The sequence below is a fragment of the Rhea americana genome, unplaced genomic scaffold, assembly GCF_003343005.1.
Source record: "Rhea americana isolate MKP2758 unplaced genomic scaffold, rheAme1 scaffold_203, whole genome shotgun sequence".
NCBI classification, from domain to species: domain Eukaryota; kingdom Metazoa; phylum Chordata; class Aves; order Rheiformes; family Rheidae; genus Rhea; species Rhea americana.
Genome location: NW_028186184.1, coordinates 485130 through 506566, shown reverse-complemented (window position 1 = coordinate 506566; position 21437 = coordinate 485130). Strand labels below are relative to the sequence as shown.

The window sequence follows — 21437 nt, the reverse complement described above, 5'->3', positions numbered from 1 at the left end:
ACAACAAAAGTAGTTTTAACCACAGAAATGCATGATAGTAAAGGCTGTGGTGATAATGCACTGGCATGCTACTGATGTTTTGAAATCAAGTCTTTTCAAGCCAGTAATGTTTTTCTCTTACATTTTACAGGACTGCAAAGAGTTTGTCATACTTCATTTCCTTAATCTTAATTGTTGTCTTTCTCTTATTTGGATAACGTCAGAAAGCACCACCTGTGTTTGTAGCACCTCTGAAATGAAATATTGCTTAAAAAAAGCTTCTCAAAAAAGATCATGAATCTAAGTCTGCACTTTCCCCCCTCAAATCTTAATGTTCCTTACATCCAAACAAATCCTAACTCTTTGTATGCTTCAATATGTACTTAATAAAAGTACTACATTAGTGGTAACAGCACCACTATTAAGTTACAGCATTATTTCTAAGACACTCAGCTCTTTAACTGTAGTTCTTACCCTCTAATCTTCAAGTATGAGGTCTAAACTGAATGATAAATTTATAAATACCCCTGTAGGTGACAGTTTGATGTGATCCAAGAGGAATATATTGAATGTTCTGGCTGGCTAAATACTACTTCCTGGTCTGACTGCATTAAAATCACAAAAACAAAACAGTGCAAGATACATGAAGGCAGATCTGTGAGGATAATCATTTTGCCCTTTTATGTCAAATGCACCAGTATTTACTGATTACAGTGAGATGTATACACAAAACAAGCATTTGTTGTTTTTTGTAATCACAATAAGCAGAAAATATGAATCATAGGTGCATATAGATATGTACATGTGAAAAAAATACTCTTTTTTTTGAGTGATAAGACTGGAAAAGTGACCGACTCGTTACAGTTTTCATCTCAGAGGTGACTGACTCCTTGAAGCAAATTGTGCGTTAAATTTGTTTGGCTGGGCAAAGAAAGGGGCAGATTGTCCAACCACACCAAATTCTCCAGCTTGGATTCAGGAAGGACACTTGCAGGACTGGGTTTTACCCTTTGAGCTGTTAGTGAGGAGCTGCCCTCTCTGACCTTCTCCGGTGCAACGTGGTGCAGTGCAGCACAGGGACTTGACACTGAAGGTTCGATGCGGCTGATCTAGGCCAAGCAGGGGGRGAACTAACGCTCTTTTCAGTTGTATACGCATCTATGTTATAATGCCAGGCTGGAAGATTTATACATTGCTTCAAGTATMCAGCTCAGCTGATAGGCTTGGAAAGGGTCTTTTGAGGTATCCAGTCCAGTTTCCTGCTAATAGGCAACCATATTGTTTTATCACCCTGTGTTACAGTATCAAGCTCCAAATCAGATTTAATAGTTACAAAATACTACTCTTTCTGGCACACGCAGCATCACCTGTCTGAGGCTATTTGTTCAGCTTCTTTTATGATAGTGACCTCTGTTCTGATCAAAGAATTGTTCCTTCTAGTCTTGCAGCAAAGAACAAGTAATTTTCCCCCATTTTTATTACATACACTATATACCTAATCTCCCTACCACCCTCACTAATTTGAGCCTTTTGTGACTGTGACAGCAATAAAAGCACTCGCAGTCTTAGAGAAGCTTAGTTTTAGATTTGTCATGCTTGTAGGCTTTATTTTTGTCATGGATAAAAGCTTCTTAAAGAAAGGCAGACATGAATCTTGTAATGGTTTAAATAAGAGAACATTTTTTTTCAGGGGCAGATGGTAGAGGGTGATTTGTTTTTTCTCTTTGCTTTTGTGAAAACCTTTTGAAGTTTTGACCCAAACTGAGGAATACTCCAGCTGCCACAAAGCTATCTTTTCCTATTGTCACCTTCTAGCCAGTTCAATAGCAGTTTACATCTTTCTGTGAATGCAGCTGCTTCTTCTGAATACCTGTAAGTGTTAAAGAACTAGTGCCTCTTAAAAACTCCTAACCTAAAACCACACTGCTCACATTTTTCTCTCTTCATCGCAACTCTGAATACATCTGGTTTTAATATTTGTCAAAGTTAGAGAAACGTGGGAGGAACAAGTTTAGAGTTTATACACCTGCAGATGATATCCAAACGAGTTGTGAAACTAAAAGAAAAAACAAGTCATGCCATTCTCACTGGTTATAGAATGAGTGAATTCATTGGGTATCTTTGATGTATTGCTTTTGAGAGGATATGATTATTACAGCTTTTTTATGTCCTGCAGTGTTTTTATTCACGTCATTCTGGGAGCCGTGAACCCCAGACTGTCACAACTGAAACATACATTTCTTCAACATAWGTATCAAAAGGACTGGCTCACTGTACCTCTTTCTTTAATGCATTGTGTCAAAGAAAAAGAAAGATCTTAAATAAGAGACAAGATTAACTAATACTGAACCACCATTGCTTATTTTAAACAGAAGTAATAAAATTGAGGTTGTTTAGCAATTGTACAGTTAGTGCTGATCAGTTCAAGGTGAGAAAAAAATAGAAGAACACCAATGCCTTACCTCCAGAAGTGTACTGTTTTCTCTAATGTATATTTTAAGATAGTCTAAAACAATCAGTTTTAATAATCATAAATTATTGGTGGCAAAACAGATTTAATTTTTTTTATGAAGCCATGGCAATTACTTTAATTTACAGTATTTCAATTCCTGTATTTTTCCATTACAGCAAATTTTGTGTGAAAACCTCAACCCAGGTGGTCTTGTGAGTAACGAAAGTAAARAAAATCGAGACATATTCAGAATTTAACAAGAGCAGTTTTAGCCTGGAAGAACTGCTTAGAAGTTACAGGAGCCCTATCCACCAAGGGACAGCATGGCTATATATGCAGAAGGTAAAGCATTTACATTTAGACTAAGACTCAGATGCACTTTGTTTGAAAGCACATTCAAGAGTACCTTCTTCTGCCCACATTTGGCATGGTAAATGAAGTGATTTTGCCATTTGTTATGTTTATCCGTGGTAGTGTCAATTAAAWATATATATATATCTGGCTTAGGCCAGTGATCAAGTGTTTTGAAACCTGTTTATCTTCCTTCTCAGGTACTGATATTAGATGTTCTGGGAACTGCCCCTAGGACTTAATACAACAGCATGCCAGTTTTGACAACTGATTTACAACCCCACCTGGGGAAGACTGAGAAAGTAAAATGAAGTCCAGAAAGCAAAACCATTTTCAGACTGATTCACTGGAGAAATACTTAAGTGCTCTGTTAAAAGAGCCTTGTTTTTTCTAGATGAAACCATGGTATTCTATCCACTTCAGTCTTTGGTAACAAAGACCAGCTTTTCTCTGTGTTCCTTCATGTCATAATTGTCATCAGTAGAAGTGATCAGCCAGGTATCAAGGCATGTTGCTGGTCACATTCATCCATCCACAACACATTGAACCCAGACTGATGTTGATATAAGGGCATTTGTTAGGAATGCTGGAAAATTTCAATGGCACGGAATACTCATGGTTTGGGTATTAATATGATGACGTAAACTGATATATTTGCAGTCAATGCAGATGATAGTTTAATGGGACGGAATACTCATGGTTTGGGTATTAATATGATGACGTAAACTGATATATTTGCAGTCAATGCAGATGATAGTTTAATGGGACGGAATACTCATGGTTTGGGTATTAATATGATGACGTAAACTGATATATTTGCAGTCAATGCAGATGATAGTTTAATGGGACTTCTTACCATAGCTTCTGGTGTGTTTTTTGAGAGAAAATTCTTGTTTAAATTTGAGTGTTTGGCCAGAGGCATGCATGTTACATGTTAACAGTAGTGAGATAGCTAGTTGTGGCCATGCTGACCTTTTTTTTCTTTTTTTTTTTTCCCAAAAAGATCTGGGAACTATTAAAAAGACAATAATGGCACAAGAATAAATAGAAGTACATGTTCAAGATGGGTGATATAAGATGGTCTTCTCTGACAGAACACTGGACTGTGACATTGATGGCCCCTGACAGACATTAGGCAGACATTCTAAGCCTGACAATRCAAAGAGTAGTAGTACGATTTGTATTTAAATGATTTTTTAATGTAATGTTTGAACTTGCTAGGTTTTTACACCAAGCTGCATGCACTTATCCCTATTTCATACCCTTCTTTGAAGTCCCAGGTCCACCTGTCATGTAGCCGTTTTATAAACTTGAAATTCTAAAGGGATGATTAGTTAAGAATTTGCCTAAAACATTATGCTGGAAAGACTTGTTTGTTCTGTGATATGTTTACTGTTTTGTAGGTGAGTGATTTAGTTTTTAAAAAACAATATAATTTTTATTCATTGCAAATAAATGATTCTGTGTTACTCATCTATTTATAATTTGTTCTTCAATATATAGGTTTATTTATTTCTTTATAATATGTTGTATATCACAGTCTAGTAGCTATAGACCTGGCCTATGATTCTCTTTTCGTTTATATTGTATTATTGTGACTAAAACAGTCAGAAAAGACATACTTGAATGAAAGTTTTCAGAAGCAGTGAAGTAATTGGGAGCCTACACTTTATGTAAGAAATGGTTTAAGAACTTGGGATCCTAAAATTTATGAATACTCTGTAAGAATTAAATTTTTACATGGTTAAGTGACTTCTGAAAATAGGTTTCAGATTCCTAACTTGCTTTCACATATATTCAAAATTTTTACCCTTTGAGAATATAAAATGGAAAAATACCACTTCAAATTGAAGTAAATAGCATTTGCCTGGGTTTCTGGATCACCTTCTGATTCTGCTCAAGTTCTATAGATGATCGAAATAACATCAAAATAGAAGAGAGATGTTAAGATAAAAGAGAGAGCTTTAACACCTAACCTAGAAGCCTAGTCTCTTTGTTTAGTCAGTGGAGAGAAAACCAGGCTTTTTTTAGGGAGAGTGTTTAGGAAGAGTAACCTCTCTCTAATATGCTCAGTTGAATTACATGCTTGAAATAAAGCAGGGAAAAAACACCAAATACTTGTGGAATTTATATTGACTTAGTGTAAGGTTCTGGACTGGCAGCTATGGAAAATATGATCTACATACAGGACAGATACAACACCACTGCCCAGACTACTCTTTGTTAACCAGCAGAACACCTTAGTTGGTATAACTGAGCTAGGACTTGTGCTTAGTGTGTGGTTTAGTTGCTGGAATGAGAGAGAGAGGTGTATATAGATACATATCCAAACAGATTTAAGAATTAATTCATACAGGATCGCCACACAACTGCCAAATAGTACCAGGTATTCATTAACACAGAAAGAAATAATGGAACAGACAGAATACTTATTAGTGGTTAGAACAGAGCTTTGCCATTCAGAGTAGCAGTAGACTGCTACTACTTCTTTTACCACCTAGGTTCAACCTATGTACTCTTGAGTTTTGTATTATCAGCCTGTGGTCYAAGGCTGTGAATAAGAGCCCTCAAGCCAAAACCACTCATATTTCAGTATGAAAGTTTACTTGCCAAATTAGTGGACCTTCTTTTTTTATTAGAAACATATAAGATAACTTCAACAGTAGACTACACAAGAATCAGCTAGGAGGTTAAAAAATTCTTACATTTTATGTTTTGCTTTGAGCCTTGCTATTCCTTGATGATAATTTCTGTAGTAACCACTTCTGAAGTAAACAACTGGTTAGTTCTGAAATTAGTCCTTGAAATTACTTCTTTTCATGCAACTCTGGAGATTATAATGCAAGCAGCCTTCTACTGGGAGGCAGAAAAACAAGGTTCAAGCTGTTGCTCTTCTATCTTCACATAAAGAGTAGCTAGAAAATATTTGTCCTACAGGACCGGCTTACTTCTGGACATGACAAGAGGTGAAAATCTCCTTCTTTCCATGTAAAACCTAGTGATTTTAGTTTAAATTAAAGCAGTATAAAAGATTTTTGATATTGCAAAAAGATATGTAAAAATGGAAGGAAAACATTTTCTCAGAGATACAATGACAAATTGAAAAATAAAAGTTGGCCAAACCCCCCAGGGTCTGTGGAGGCTCCCTTTTTCAAAACAGAACCCACTTTGCTTATTGTGCATTATCYTACTTACTGGCTCAGGTTTTCTGCCCTTTTGTCTTCACTTTGTTTGCTTTCAACAACTACATTTATTGCTGATTCTTGATCTTCTATTTTATGTGGAGGTTGAGATACAATTTAAAAAAAAAATTGAAAGAAAAGATCAACTTCTTGTTATTTCAGTTTGGCACAGTAGATGGAGCTACAAGCTGGCAATTGATCTTCAACGAAAACTAGTCCCTTAAGGACAAATTCTTACTGTTCCCAACATTTTGGAAAGAAAAATTTAGTACTGCATTTGATTCTTAAATGTAGATATCTTATAAAATTATTTTTATAGTTCCTTGTTATGTCTTTATATTTGCTTGCATTTGACAGGAAATGTAGTGATTTTTTTCCATTTATTTCTAGCAGATTAAACAGGGCTTTTTTTCTTGTGTGTATGAAGTACACTAACATTGCCATTTACTTTAATGCAAACAAATTACAAGGTTAGGTGCTGCCTTTAATAATTTTATATGCCTAAATTAGTATCCATTTCATTGAACGTTTCATGAACATGGGAGGAAAAATACAGGTGAGGGGAATTTTCATTTTGTCACTTGTCATTCTCTTATTTTCTCATTTATATACATAGATTTTTATAATTCTACATAAAGAAGTACCATTAGGAAGYAGCCATTTGAAAAGAGAAATGCAGTAAGTCAAAATACGCATTTACTTACAGAGGCCTGATGAGGCATCTTATGACTGTGTTGAAAGGTAAATCTGGATTATTTATTTTCATTCCTAAACTTAGATATCCAAGCTCGGCCTAAAAAAATCTGATTTGTTTTCTCAAGTAAGTGGGTTTTGATTATACGTAAGATCCTACTTTTTAATACTTAACATTCTGTTCCAGAGGTCAATTTGAACATAGATTCACATGCATACCTTCAAGCACTTCTAGTCTCTCCATGTTCAGCAAAGCCCTTAAATTTCACTGAACTTCAGTGAGATTTAAACATCTGCTTCAGCCTTTTTTGCATTCAGCAAAGTACTTACGTATAAGCTTTGCATACCCTACTTGCAAAGCTTGCATACTGTCTTGTTAACTAGTGACTATTACTAGCCAGAAAAAGCTGTTCATGATTTTTGGAATGCTGTACTTTATCAGTGAAACCTAATATCTTAAAGCACTTTTCACATTCCTTATTCTAAATATTCTGTAATTAAAAAAAGAATTGTGTTAGAACAATGAAAACATTTCCCAGACCAAAGTATTTCCTAAAGTATTACACAAATATTTTGAAATAAGAGCACCAAATAAGCCACTAATTAAACTAACTAATCAACAGCTAAAATGTTCTGTGATTAGTGTAAACACTAATGAGAATCAGTCTCTTATTCACTTAATTGTGATAATTTTTTGAGATTGTCACTCAGATAGTAGATACGATTTTTTGTATTGTATGCTGGAATATTCTAACTATGATGCAGTATTTACCAAGCTATGTGCACTGTCATTCCCAAAGCGGATAGATGTGAATTCAGTCATACTGATTGTTAGAGACAGCTTAAAAGAATTTTCTTACTTAATGGCTATTTTACTCTGGATTTTAATCTGTCATAGAGTTACTTCTGATGTTCTGCTTTTTCTCATCAGCATCTGTATGTTTGGTCAGAAACTGGGGAGCTTCAATGCATTATGGACATACTTGTGTATGGCTAGCTTTTGGCTTTTGTTTATATTGTTGGATTCCAATAAAAATGCGTTCACTTTTAGGAGTCATCGCAACTAGCAATATATGATACCATACCTATATTTGTACTAATCAATGCAATGGTTTTATATTATATGCCTTGCTGTTTGGCTCATTTGTTGAGAAGGCAGGGATGATGGTTCTTAAAACTGCGTGTGCTGCCGTTCTGCTTCCAGCAACGACAGAGACGTAAGTCCACTTCAGCCTCATCATTCTTCAGTTGCATTCAGTAAGAATACTGACAAATTTTTATTAGCTTTTGTTAGCTCGCAGCTGGTGTTTAGTTGGCCCAAAATATTTTGGAGAGCTGTGTGTCAGAGCCTCAAACGGAGCTGATTTTGTGAAGTATGTCTTTTTAAGACACAGCTTTTATCCATAAGGTAAAAGAGCTAAATGATGATACTTTTCTCAGTCATGTTAGAATTCTGAACTAGTATGTTATTAAATAATTGGTTAGTGTAGTAGTGGTAAATATGTTATATGATATCTCAAATAAAGCATTTGACTTTAGAAACTATCAATACAATATTTAACTACTATTAATTGTAATCACTAGGTGACAACTTTGCCAGTGAAATTGTTGTAACATCCATGCATTCTGAGAACTCTGAGCATGAAGAAGCAGCTTGAGTCAAAACTGCAGCTCTAGAAAAAAAACCTCACATTTTGAATGGAAGAAAGACACTTTTAAGAAATCAGATTTAGGTTTAGACAGCAATTTCATAGCTGAGTCCTTGACTTTTTCTCTCTCCTGTGACAGAAACTTACACTGAAGACCTAGTACCCCAAATTAGAATCCAGATCCAAGAATGTAATGGTTTACTCTTCTCAAGTGTGAATCTTACTTCCTTAGTACAAAAGAGACTGTCTCTAATTTGCTTAAGAAGGGCATGTATGTGCTTGAAGCCATAAGCATACTAATCAGCATATAGAGAAATCCTCCCGAAGTAAAGACTTCTGGATTCTTTAGCAAACTAGCTCTATCAGTACAGTCTAGAGTTGGAATTTCTTATTTCCCTGCGATATCTGAGAGAGATATCTCTTATTTGCCTGCTAAGCCTTGAGAAGGATCTTTCTTAGAGCTGCACCTCTAAAAGTGGTTAAGCAACTGAAATTTCTAAAAGCTTGATCTAAGGTATTGTCAGGGGAAAACAAAGGTTTTAGGCTGTTAATAAAATTAAACAAAGTTTAGCTTTACAAATTTTGGAAGAGGCAAGACATTCTGGATGACTACTTTATATACATTGAATGTAAATATATGAAAATAGCAACCTCCAAAGAGGGGGAAGGTAAATAAGAAGTAGAAAGGCTTTGATCAGCTATGACAATTCATAGGAGGATTGGTATGCATTAGGATATGTAACTCCTCTTGGCCACAGCAATTAAAGATGGGTCCCTCCTTACCATGTGTTGTTGAAATCCCATTGCAAGGAAAAGTCTTGCCATATTTTCCCTAATGAAACTATTGTTTTTCTAATGTGCAATTATGACACATTACTGATACATAAACTTACTTACACTTATTAATATGTTATTCTAATGTCATCTCATTGATGTCAAGTTTGTTGAGTAGGATGCTCTTTAMTGTAAAGAAGGATATACAGCTTAGGCCTACATTAGCAAATGAATCAAATTCTCTATGAACCAAAAATTGTGCTGCATGAGAAAGCATGGAATAAGACAGTTTAGGAGACACCAGGTACCAACAGAGAGGTAACTAAGCAGAGATTTTGAATAAAACTGAAGGGAGACTTATTTTCCCAACAAGCAGTACAACTGAGAAATTAAGTGCAGTCACATATTTGTAAACACTTGTGTTCATTTACTAGTATTATTTTATGATGGCCAAGCATTCAGGGACTTTATTGATTAGCAGTAGACTACGAGACTGTGAGATGCAAGAAGGATATTGTATCTTCTGCTGCTAAAATAAAATTCCAGGTGTCTGAAAGGTGATTGTTCAGGATGGGGATAAATGGGCCTCACACTTAGTATTGCTAGCTGTTTTTTTAATCATACCTCAGTGTTCAAAATAAGGTTTTCTTTAGTTGCTAGACTTGCAAGTCCAACCTAAAATCAGAAAGTCTGGCTATGTTCTTTTAAGCTTAACTCCTACTAAGAGTAATAAATATCTTTGCAACACAATTGAAGAAGCAATTTGGTTGAMAGTATGTGAACTACAACAGAATCCAGCTCACTCATCTGTATCCCTATTCACATTTCAGTATTATGAAGAATAAAARGTATAAACTACTCACTTTTGTCACTGCTAGTGAAAAAAGTTAGAATCTGAACTCAGATTTAGATGCAACTATTTAACTAATCACAAGCGGAATTTAAAATAATTAAGTCCAACAAGCCTGAAACCATTTTATCCATTCAGTTATTCAACTCATTAATTTTTCAAAAGAAAAATCTTTCTTTAAACAACCTCAAACCTAAAATTAGATTGCTAAATGATTGATTTGATTTTTTACAGAAAACTGGAATACTAAACATCTCTATAAAGATGTATTTTAAACACACAGATGCTTCAGCTACAAATGAAAAAAGAGGCATACTGAACTACATAAAGATGAAGTTTGCAGTCACTAGTCTGAAAATGCTAAAATAAATTGCSCCTGCCATCTTAATCATGGTCTCTTGCTTTCTGGAAAATGCTGCTTTACACAGAGTTAAGAACAGTCTGTGCTTTCCCAGCAAGTATCTGTTGAGTGTTTTTTTTTCCTAAATCTTCAGAATAATGTTCTTGGCATTACTGCATTGCTATTAACTGCATGTTCGGTTCAGTTCATTCAATTTTTTTAAAATTTAACCTTATCAGTAGTATCTAATGCTTCACAAAGTAATCTGCACAGAAGCCTAGCTAGGTAAAGGGATGATTCATCTGTTTTACACATGAAATTCAAAGTCATGTCAGGATTCAGAAAAAACGTTCCTCTCATTTTGATTACCTAATGTAAACTACTTCTGACCTGATCTTATCAAAATGTTGCATTTTCTAATGCTGTATATATATTTAAAGGCCAGCAATAGGCCTTAGGAAAATAGATGCTTGCTTTCTTTGGTAGTAAACAAAAGAGACTGTGCTTCACAATTGTGAGGTATTCTCAGTACAATTACAGTAACATATTGTAAAATAAAGTTGCAAACAGCCTAGAAGCCTAACTTTCCAAAAGTCGTTTGTGAAATGATGAATGTATTTACAGCTAATTTGACTGTCTCATCAGATCTCTGCATGGACAGACAAGATTTTTTCTAAACATAAATGTGGATGCATGCATATCTGAATTGTACATTAGTTAATAGTAATTACAAGATTTTTTTTAAATGTAGCTTTCTCTTAAGCTTTAGCCTAAGTTTGAACAAAGTGTCAAATTCTAATCTTGATCAGGACCAGAAGTATAATTTGGCTGGACCTTGCTAAGTTTCAARATATGCAATGGGTCCTTCATTCTTTGGGAAACACTTCACTTCTTATAGTGCCCATACTTGCACCACTGGCATCCTCTGGCTGGGGGATGCCTGCTCTTCCTGGGTGAGTGGATCACAGCAAACTTTCCTAGGAGACCTCCATAACTGTATAAATGAGCTTAGTAGTCCATAATGAATCCATTCTTCCTTCTCTAACCAACACACTGTCATTCTCTGCAGTGTTTTAGTAAGGTTCTATTTCAGATAGCTTAGCTGTAAAACTATAAAACTGCTACTCTTTGTAGTTAAGAAAAAAATCAGACACTTCCCTAAACTTTTCTGCTCATTGTTGGACAAATACTTTGTGTTGTGTATATTCTCCTATGCCAGTTCCAAACAGGAGGAAGTTAAATGTTTTTGCTTCATGAATGAGTGGAGGAGATTAATAGATTTTAATAGTAATTTCACTACACATCATTTTATTTCTCACATTTAAAATATCCATTTGTTTTTTCTTGCCTGTCAGTGGCCGTATTTTTAGCAGATACAGTGATGACAGGAACTAACTGGATGTATATTTGCGTGTGCTGTGTGTGTGATGTGCRTATTCACAGAAATACATGGGCAAGAGCCATGTGTTTTATGGATCATGTGGTCTGCAAACCTATATTTAACAATAGGTGAAAAGTCAGTAGCTGTGTATATACATATGTGTATATATAGCTTTATAGCTACAGTGTTACCCAGATAGAATAGCAATATTTACATCTACTTAAATCTTTTCACTAACAAAAAATGTCTGCAATCATGCCATCCTGAAATATTTTTTATACTAAAGCACTACAAACCTTTCTTCAAGCAGCCCTGTTCAATCAGGTTATTGCTATGGTTTGCTAGTGCTCCATGCATGACCACAGAGCAGAAAGCCGAAGGCCCTGTCAGTCCAGTAAGAAAAGAAAAAATTGCAGGGAAAGACCATCTTTTTATAATTCCCTGACATGTCAGGCCCCTAATATCATTTTCTGATGCTTGCTGAATATTACTGCTTAAAATAATAAGCATTTCTGCAAAATTCTTAAATGAAGAAAAGATAAAAAGGCTCTGCCTCTTAAGGATTATATTGTCCTTCTCAGGCGCATTAGGAACAGATTTCTCTACTGCTGCTGTACAGATACTTTTTGGTAGGTAGTCCTGACCACAAATATTTGCACTATAAGCAGATAAAGCTCATGAAAGCTAAGAGAGGAAGCAGACGCAGCAAGATCTAGTGAAGTAGAAATGGTCACAGGGGTTAGTGACAAAACCAAAAATAGGACCCAGCTTCTATCTTTACGACCTGTCTGTTGAGAATGTTCTTTCTAGTTTTGTTCCTATGCTTATTCCTTTGACTATTTGATGTAATAGGGGAAAGAAGTAGAATTAAGAGAGGCAAACCTTCATCCTAATTTAATACTATGGACTGGCTGCTCTGAATCATTGAATTTTATAGCACAAACAGTTGATACCCTGTTTTTTTAAAAATGTTGCTGAGGCATTCTAATGTTTCTGCATCTTGCACTAATGCAACAAAGTATGCAGAAAGACCTCACAAGCTGTTCATCCTAGAAGAGTTAGCCACTAAATGGGAACAGTYTGTAGCAACGCCGTCTCTATGGTCCTGGAAGAGTAATCCTTTGCCCACAGGAGCTTTACGTTTTTCTCACCGCTAAAGTCCACGGGTTCTCAAGTGCAACAGAATTTTGCTAACAGTAGGTGGCATCGTTCTCCTGACTGACAAATTTAAATCGTCTTCCTGCCTGCACATTAGTCAAAACTATAACGAAATGCTSATATCTGTTTACTTCAGCAGACATGGTAGTGGCAAGAGCTCTTTTGTGAAAGGAGTGGGTTTGACAATCTGTTTTAGAATAATCTCAATATAACCTGAGACAGACCTGCTTTTTATTGTCCTTGGTTGTACCTTTCTTGATGCCTTTTTACCAGAGATTCTCCCAGGCTGTACTTTTCCCACAACTCTTGTCACAACCTCTTCCTCTATTATCCGTGTTCCATCTGGACTGGTCTTGAGCTGCCACGTCTAATTACTGCTTAGCCTCACATGCAGGAGGTAATTAAACTCATATATACTTTGCTGTGTGATTTGGGCATATTCTACTCTTCTGCTAATCAGATTAAAAATAGTTGTGTATTCTGGTGTGGGCTGACTTAAAATATTGTGAAGTGTCTAAAATCCTTACCGAAAAATCAAGGTATTACATTTTTTGGCCCTTTGGTAAACTAAACCCCTAACTTCCAAAACCAAGGCCAAATAAAGAGTCTTCTTCTTAAAGAACAGTGTCCCATTTGTAACTGTAATCACCTGTGTAAAATCAACTGTTGCCGAGACAGCTGTGCTAACCAGCATCTCTACTGGGGCTTAACCTTGATTTGTTGCTGATTTCAATGGGGCTATGCTTTGGCACACAATTAAGCACATTTGTAACTCCTGTCTTTGAAGTTTCACTGATATAGAGGCTTGCCTGCACAGACCTCATGGCAGGATAAAGATTGTAATTTTGACCTGACATGAATAAACCTCTGGTTTTAGCTGTCACTTTACTCCTAGAAAGCTTGATTATTGCTGTCTCAGCAGTATTCCTTTTTGAGCTAACCAGTTCTGTGCCTCCAGCTGGGGTAAATAGGAGGAATACTTTTCAAAAGCAGTTTTATCTAACTGTTTCTAGTGAAGTCAATAGAGTTTTAGCATTGATTTGAGCACAGCCAGAATTAGGCCAGCACTGAATATATTTCAAAACACTATACTGAGGTCCTGAGAACCTTACTGAGTTCTCAGATGGCTACTTAGATGATATCCGTACCCAACCGAGAGCAGCCTCTGGCTCTCGTTTAAATCTATCCTTATGGAGTAGTTATGTCCCAAATGGAGGGAGTGAGTACTTGCTTTTCCTTTCATAAGCGGAAGTGGATAGGTTGCCTACTGATAATACCTTTCATGGAAAGCAGGAATCAAATAAAATAAGCTTATTTTTCTTTGGAAGAAAACAGTAAAAATAATGAACTGCATAGAAATTATTTGGGAAACCTAGTCATTGTACTTTAAATTTCAGCTTCTCCAAACAAGAATTTTTAGGTTCAAATATTGCATTGTTCTATGTTGAATTTAATGATGAAATTGATCATGAGGTTTTCTTTTCATGGGCAGCAAGATAAAATGACCTAAGACCATGTCTATGGAGTTTTGTTTTTTACCACAGAGTACAATCATTGTGTGGCTTTTTTGACAACAACAGAAAATTTAGTTCCAAGTTTCATGAATAAATGCCATGAAAACTGATAAAAATACAAAAACAGCAAAGGTTACATCCAAGGCTTCTCCATTTGTTGTTCTAAGACTATGGCAACTACAAATATTTCATCAGGATATCTACGTTTGTAGGTCTTGAAGAAGAAAAGGTCATTATTGAGTTTCCATTGAGGCAGTACATTAATTTTAGAGACAAACTTGGTAACAGTTTGGTATCTTTTTGTTCACATGATTTTATACTGGGTTCACATAGTCACATTTTTTAATGGAAGCTGTGCTTACAGGGCATCTTTTAAAAATTCACATCTTGCCACTGCAAGAAATCATATGCCTACCAAAACAGTTGAGTTTTGTAGATGTGATCCATGCTTCATTAGTTGAGATTCGCTTCATTAGTTGAGATTCACTCCATTTAATTGAATTGTCAGTGTAACACAAAATAGGGCCTGATGGATCAGAAATTTTACTTAATTTTGTGTTAACAGGAATAATACAGGCCTTGTGTTAGTCACCTTTTGGGTGACTATTTCAGTCCTTTCAGGGTTTAGATTTAGGATTGTTCCTTATAGCTAGCAGGATCAATTCTACGCTCAGATATGCATTTACAACATAAGACAAAAGGTGGGTGTGTGCTTGTATGTCTAAGAGTTTTCCGTGACTAGTACAATCTAATCAGCACATTCTTAAAAGTCTGGAAATGAAAATAATAACCATTGTAAGAGGTTAAGTCTTTAGAAAAACAGTCAGTCTTGGTATCTGAGAGGTCGTCACAGGTCAGATACAGTAGCTGGACTGTCATTCCTAGCCTGAAAAATGGGCATTTGTCTGTGTAGGTCATCGTTGAATACTAGTTCTAGGATACTAGTGTTGTTAATTTGTTTTGAATTTTTATTGGACATAGGTCAGGGTTAGCAGATTAAAAGATATTTGTCATTTGAAAGGTTTGAACATTTTAAATGTTTGCTCTTTTTCAAACAGCTCTGGTTTCAAGACACAGAACATTTTTCCCAGGGACATTTGGAAGGGTAATTTCCAAGGATTTAGTGCTGGCCTGACTCAGCCTCCTGTTACAAGTTTTACTATTGACTTTAGTAGGAGCACAAATGGGTGGGTGACATTCCTGGTCAAGCAAGAACTATCACATAAAGTAGACCTGATCAGAATAATTTATTGCACGGTTTTCACATAAAATGCCGATCTGTTGAATCCAAAATGTTTCACCTGAAACTCACAGTTCCAATAAACTTTTGGCACATCAGCATTTAGCTTTCTTACAGAACCTGGGATTAACACCCTGCAGGGAAACAGGCCCAGGGCTTGTACGATTTCTAGCTGAGGGGCAACCAGTCAAATGAACCAAGAACATCAATGTTCTGGGATGAACGGCCATTACAAACATCCAGCTCCCTGAGATGAAGCTGGGAATCCCAAAAAACTCGACCGTCCTGAGACCAATGAGGCTACGGCAGCTGACTGCAGCAGGATACCAGAGGACTGGACTCTCGTTAGTGTTAGATTCTCAATGTTTCCAGGCTCCCTGTTCTTATATTAGGAGCTGAGTCGTTGGTCTTGGGTCAGGACTAGGGTCTCCACTCTGCAAGTAGGGACTCTGAAAAATATGGTTCAACACTGTTTGCAGAGCTTTTAACTTCCCTCCCCAGGGAGCCAGGAGTCTGGCAGACTTAGGCAACCCTGACATGGAAGATACTTACTAAGAGACAGAAGGCAGATACAATATACACATCAGCCGGTTTGACTACTTACGTATGCACAGGGACAGGGGTTCACCCTACTCCTGCAAGGTGCACAGCCATTTTGCAGAGAGAGGCAGAAAGGTGCAAATGTTACCAGCCATTAAGATTTTACTCAAGCTGTGGTATTTTTTGTATATTTCTTAAAGCCTGAGTTTCTAGAATCACATGGTTAAACTAGTGTTTTAAATAGTAATTTTTCAACATCACAGGTTGGATTGACCTGTAGGTGCATACAACACAAACATCTAAGATGGTTGTCTAGACACCTTCTGCAGTTAGTGTAGATTTAATCAATATAGTAGTGAGCTCTTAGGCAGAGTTCATCTCCTAAATCAGCACCTACTTTTGGTTAGAAGACCTATGTTGCTAACTCCATGGCTACATTGACTAGACCTACACTGACTTGAAAGGAAGCCTTGGATCTCCTTGCAGTCAGAGTAACTCAGGTGCCTCTACTGTAGACACTTGAAACTAGGCAAGAGGAATCTATGTTTCCACTTCTTATTTGCAGTCCTCGTGGTCATGGAGAGAAGTCAGAAAGCCAAGTGCCCTTAAAAACCCAGAAGCTGGATAAGGTTAATTCTAAATTAGTTTTTATAATTCAATTTCATGAATCATTTTTGAGATCTGCAGATTATGAATACTTTTGACTGGCAATACTGAACTACACATGGAATGAAATAGAAGCCATTTGAACTGAAAACAAATGTCAAGGACTTTTAGCATGGGGTTGGGGAAGGCAGTTTAGATGAATGGCTAACTCATCAAAAAAGACAACCCTAAAATCTTCCTGTGCAAAGAGTTTGTTAATATTTATTTTCATGACTTGAGACTAATCTTGCATTAGCATTTAAAATTTTTAAAACTAGCTGTTCAGGCTTTGCAAAGCAACAGATGCATCCAGCGCCTCTTTTTAACTGAGTTGGGTTTGGTTTTGCTTAGCCTTTTTAATTTCTYCAGTGAAAATATCTGGACTAATTCTCTTATTAGTTATGTAAGAGAACTACCTGAACCATACATATTTTTGGTAGGCTTAATCACATTTTTTGGTCCCTGATGAAATTTTTCTTATTCTTGGAATGTACCGAGGAACCTCTTGTTTAAAATCAGGCCTTCCTGAAGGCAGTCAAATTAGGCACCCAAAATCACTTGTCACTTAACAATCTTAGCCAAAGTTTGCAAGTACTACTCTGAAAAATAAACACAGAAACATTTCCTTGGTTTTGTACTATTTTTGAGTCACTTCTTTGCTTCTTTGGCAATAGGAATTCCAGTTTTCCAATATTACATTTTATACTATAACAAATGGAGGTAAAGGAAAACAGATGAAGGAAATGGCAGCCAACAGATAACTTTTTGTTTGTGCTGCAAGTCAAATTTTCTTCTAAGAGATCATTATGTTTTGGTAATACCAGTGGGAATTTGATTCACGTTTGAGTGATTACTGGACCTGGGAACTACAAACCAAAGATCACTTCATAAATGTCATCCGTTTGAATGTTACTTGAAAAGCTTTCAGCTGTTAAAAACAATTGATTTTTTGAGACAGAAAAGTACACAGGCTTAGGTTTGACTAATTGAACTTTGCTTCTGAGGCTAAGGCAAAAATGTTGAAATGTTTCACTGTTTTTAAATGTTTTTAAACTAATCTGCAGAGACAGAAAGCTTCATGTTGGATTCATGATAATGGAGCCTCAGGGTTCATTATAACAGAATAACATGCAGGAGCAGATTTTTTTTGTTTGTTTTTTGTTAATATCAATGAGTAAATGGCAATACCAGCTTTCAACATCTGTGCCCTCTTAACCTGCCTTTTGAAAGAATGGAACAGAGCCTGTCCGAACTGCAGCAGGTCTCTTTTGCAGTCTGCAGAGCTCTGGGCCCAGTTTCTTCCAGCCCATCCTTGCCCCTCTGTTCTCAGAGCTTCCAAGTTGCCTGCAATGATGCCAGGAGCTGAGTCCTACCTCTATCCAGATTCTGGCTATAAGGAAACTGAAAATTCTTGTTTCTGTAGGAGTGCCTGAAAGGTACAATGTCTTTGTGATTTAACTTTGTCCAGTATATGCTGAACTTCGTCCAGTATATGCTGAATCTCCCACATATACAAATCTGTCTCTCCTAGGCTGTTAGCAGCACAACATTCTTGCAGCACAGAGGACCTGCGAATAGCTCTATAAACTTCTGTTCTCCTGTGAAGGTGTCAGTTCAGGCCCCAGATCTTAGCTATAGAAATTCCTAAGGCAGTAGGGGGTATCTGAGAAGCAAAATGCCAGTTTTGGTCTAGGGCTTCTTTTAAAATTCGATTTTCAAGGTTGTGAGAGCTTTACATTCAGGAACTGCTTACTGAGACATGGAGAATAGAATGAGAACAGAATTGCTCTCTTTTTCTCCTTAATGCTTGAACATTACAAGTTGTCTCAAATAGATAAGCTAGTAATTTCCTCCAAAAACGGAAGCAAATATGGAAGAACCCAGAGGCCTTAATGGAAAACAACACAAACTCAGAACAGTAAAACAGAATCTGTTTCTATGCAGATGGACTTGGAAGGGGCAGTGCTAATCAGRCTTACAGTCTGATTACAGACCCAGAATGGACAAACTGTAAGTTTACAATGAAGTTAAATGAAAAAGAKGACAAAATAAGAGTGTCTTACATTACTGAGGAGCAAAGGCTGTGGGTGGTCCAGTAACATTTGAGTGTTCAGTTGCAGACTTRGAGAGTCCATGTAGAATCTCAGAAATTCTACAAAGATCCTTTTATCCCACTAAACAACAAATACTTTTTTTTCAACTATTAAAGAATTTCAAGTTGGGACCAAAAGCAGTGGCTCCCAGAATCATTAGTTCATTTTTAAAATCCTTGCCTTCTGATTTTTAGCAAATAGATGTACTTTCAAAAAAGTTTCTAGCAGTTGACTGCAGTTGCACTTTTCCAGGTACAGAGCCACCACTAATTTCCTTGAGGCTGAATGCTATTTATTAGCTATCAGAAACAAAATTGCCATGACAGACTGATGAAAAGGATGAACCACATCACAGACTCTTGACTGAGAATTTTCAGAGAACTTACAGCAGATATGTTAAGAGTTTTAGAAATGTGYAGAGTAGTGAAAAGTCTTGCAGCTGAACATAAGGGTGAGTAGAATAGATTCAACAACAGTTTATCAAGCACGAAAGCACATGAAAAGTTTGTCAAAATTGGTGGGAAGTGAAGCACATGAATAAAAAGTAGAGACTGAACAAAATAAATGATTTGTGTACTATTGAAAAAACATTAACAATATTCGCAAGGTGCCATATAAATCAACTGCTCATTTTTTCTAAATGGCATCTTAAAGAAGAATGCAAGCAATCATCCAGAAGATGAGATTCTGTGCATATGTGACATCAGCAGGGGACAAAAGAGCAAAAATAGGTGGATCATAAAATGACACCAGCTGCAAAGTTCAGATAGCAGCAGGAAAAGTAGGAACTCAGTGCCAAATAGGYTCTAGGGCACAAGTGAATGTGCTGGATTCCAGCGGCCTCCAGAGAATTATGTAAGACGAAGAAAAAAGATTGCTACCAACAGTTATGTTATAGCACAAAGATCAAACCACTGAAAAATGTAAATGACAGGTAATGTGTCAAAGAAATATATAAACAATACTAAAGCAAAAAGTTCTTTCAGGTAAAGGGAATGAATTTATAAACTGAGTAACACTACATTTAGTATAAATCTTTTTTACATCTGTTCTGCAAATTGATGTGCACTTTTACTCATACCAAAACACTGCTGTGATGTTTTTGAGGGGCCTGCTAACTAGAAATAAATAAAATGATTAAGCCATTCCATCTACTTTGCAGGTTATCTACTATACTGAGAGAAAAAAAAGTCATGAGGACATGGGAAAAAGAGACATAATTGCTAAAGCCACAGAACTGGCCAGTTGATGGCCTTACAAAACACTGAAGGCTGCACATTTGGATAGAGCCAAGCGACTTAATGCATTAAAAAGGAGTCAATATGAAATGCCTACAGTCAATAATGTATTACTTCACTTGGCAAAACAAAACYGTTTTTATACTCGATACCAAAGGCTGATACTGGCAACTGTTACTTGATAAGGCAAGGCAGCTGCACCTCTACATTTTGGATTTCATGAGAAAAATGGGTAGGGTATCTATGAATGCCCTAGGAATCAGACCTATAGTGGATGAAATAGCAGAAATCGCAATAAGACTTACTAACAGGACTTAGTTTAGACATAGTTAATGTCAAAACAGAGCATTTTGGTTGTAAAGACAGCATAACAAGAACTATAACAACATATGAGCACAAGCTCTTCAGTCTGATCAATGGACAAAGAAAACATGGAAAAAAAAGGTGATTGGTCTGTGGCTGGTTGCTGCACCACGCACAATATGCTTGCTAACTTACTACAGCCTTCCCCCAAAAGGCAAAATAAATACTAAAGATATCACACCTAAATGCTGTGATTAAATCATATCAAAGCTTTCATAAAAAACTATTTAACATAGTTTTTTCCATGTCAGCTTAACGTATATAAACCTTCAGGATGACTAGAGGACGGAGATGAAAAAGAGACATGGTTCATCTACAAGATGAAGCAAGGAGTGGGGACTATCTCTTCCCCACTCTGAAATTTCAGTGGAATTTTGCAGTGTGAATGAATAAGACCAAGCATATTGCTACAAAGATGAGGATAGGATCGTTGTTTATAGAAATAGGACAACCAGGAGCTTTCACGTGGATTTTCCTAGCACCATATATTACTATACATAGATCTGAAGTGTCTTGCAATCGCATTTGTGTATAGTAACTTCCATCAGTATGGTCAGGATGGAAAGTCTGCAGAAACTACGATAAATAATCAGCTTTCATTTTTAAGAAGCATCCCATACACCCCCCAAAACACTGTCAAGTGATGTTCTTGAAATAGCAGTACTATAACTGAGATACTATGGGATGCACATAGATGATTTCTCAACCAACAATCATGAAGAGAAAGCTACGGAAAATGCACTTTTCTTCCTAAGAGGAAGTGTCATTTAAAGCAACTATATACCAGGTTGAAGGTGGGGCCTAGAAAGAACAAAACYAAGCTATACAGAGCTAAAATATCCACAAGTTACTGTGATCTTGGGGTCATGATTAACACCAGCATCCTGTGGATACTTAGAAGATCTGCATGTGAGAAAAAAGCATTGTGTGTAAAAGCAATATACCATTAAACACGTATTCATGAGAAAAGATATTCTCTACAATATACATTAGAG

The 21437-nt window shown here is 36.4% G+C and overlaps 1 protein-coding gene across 1 annotated transcript in view; it reads left to right on the top strand.

Annotated features, from left to right (window-relative positions):
* Window positions 1-2669: 2669 nt before the first annotated feature.
* ALB (albumin) overlaps window positions 2670-21437 on the top strand; it is a gene marked incomplete at its 5' end in the record, with an annotated part of 40532 nt that continues 21764 nt past the window's right edge. Inside the window, one exon of the mRNA XM_085304135.1 lies at window positions 2670-2773. Coding sequence (XP_085160261.1) covers window positions 2670-2773 — 104 coding nt within the window. The remainder of the gene's footprint in view (window positions 2774-21437) is intronic.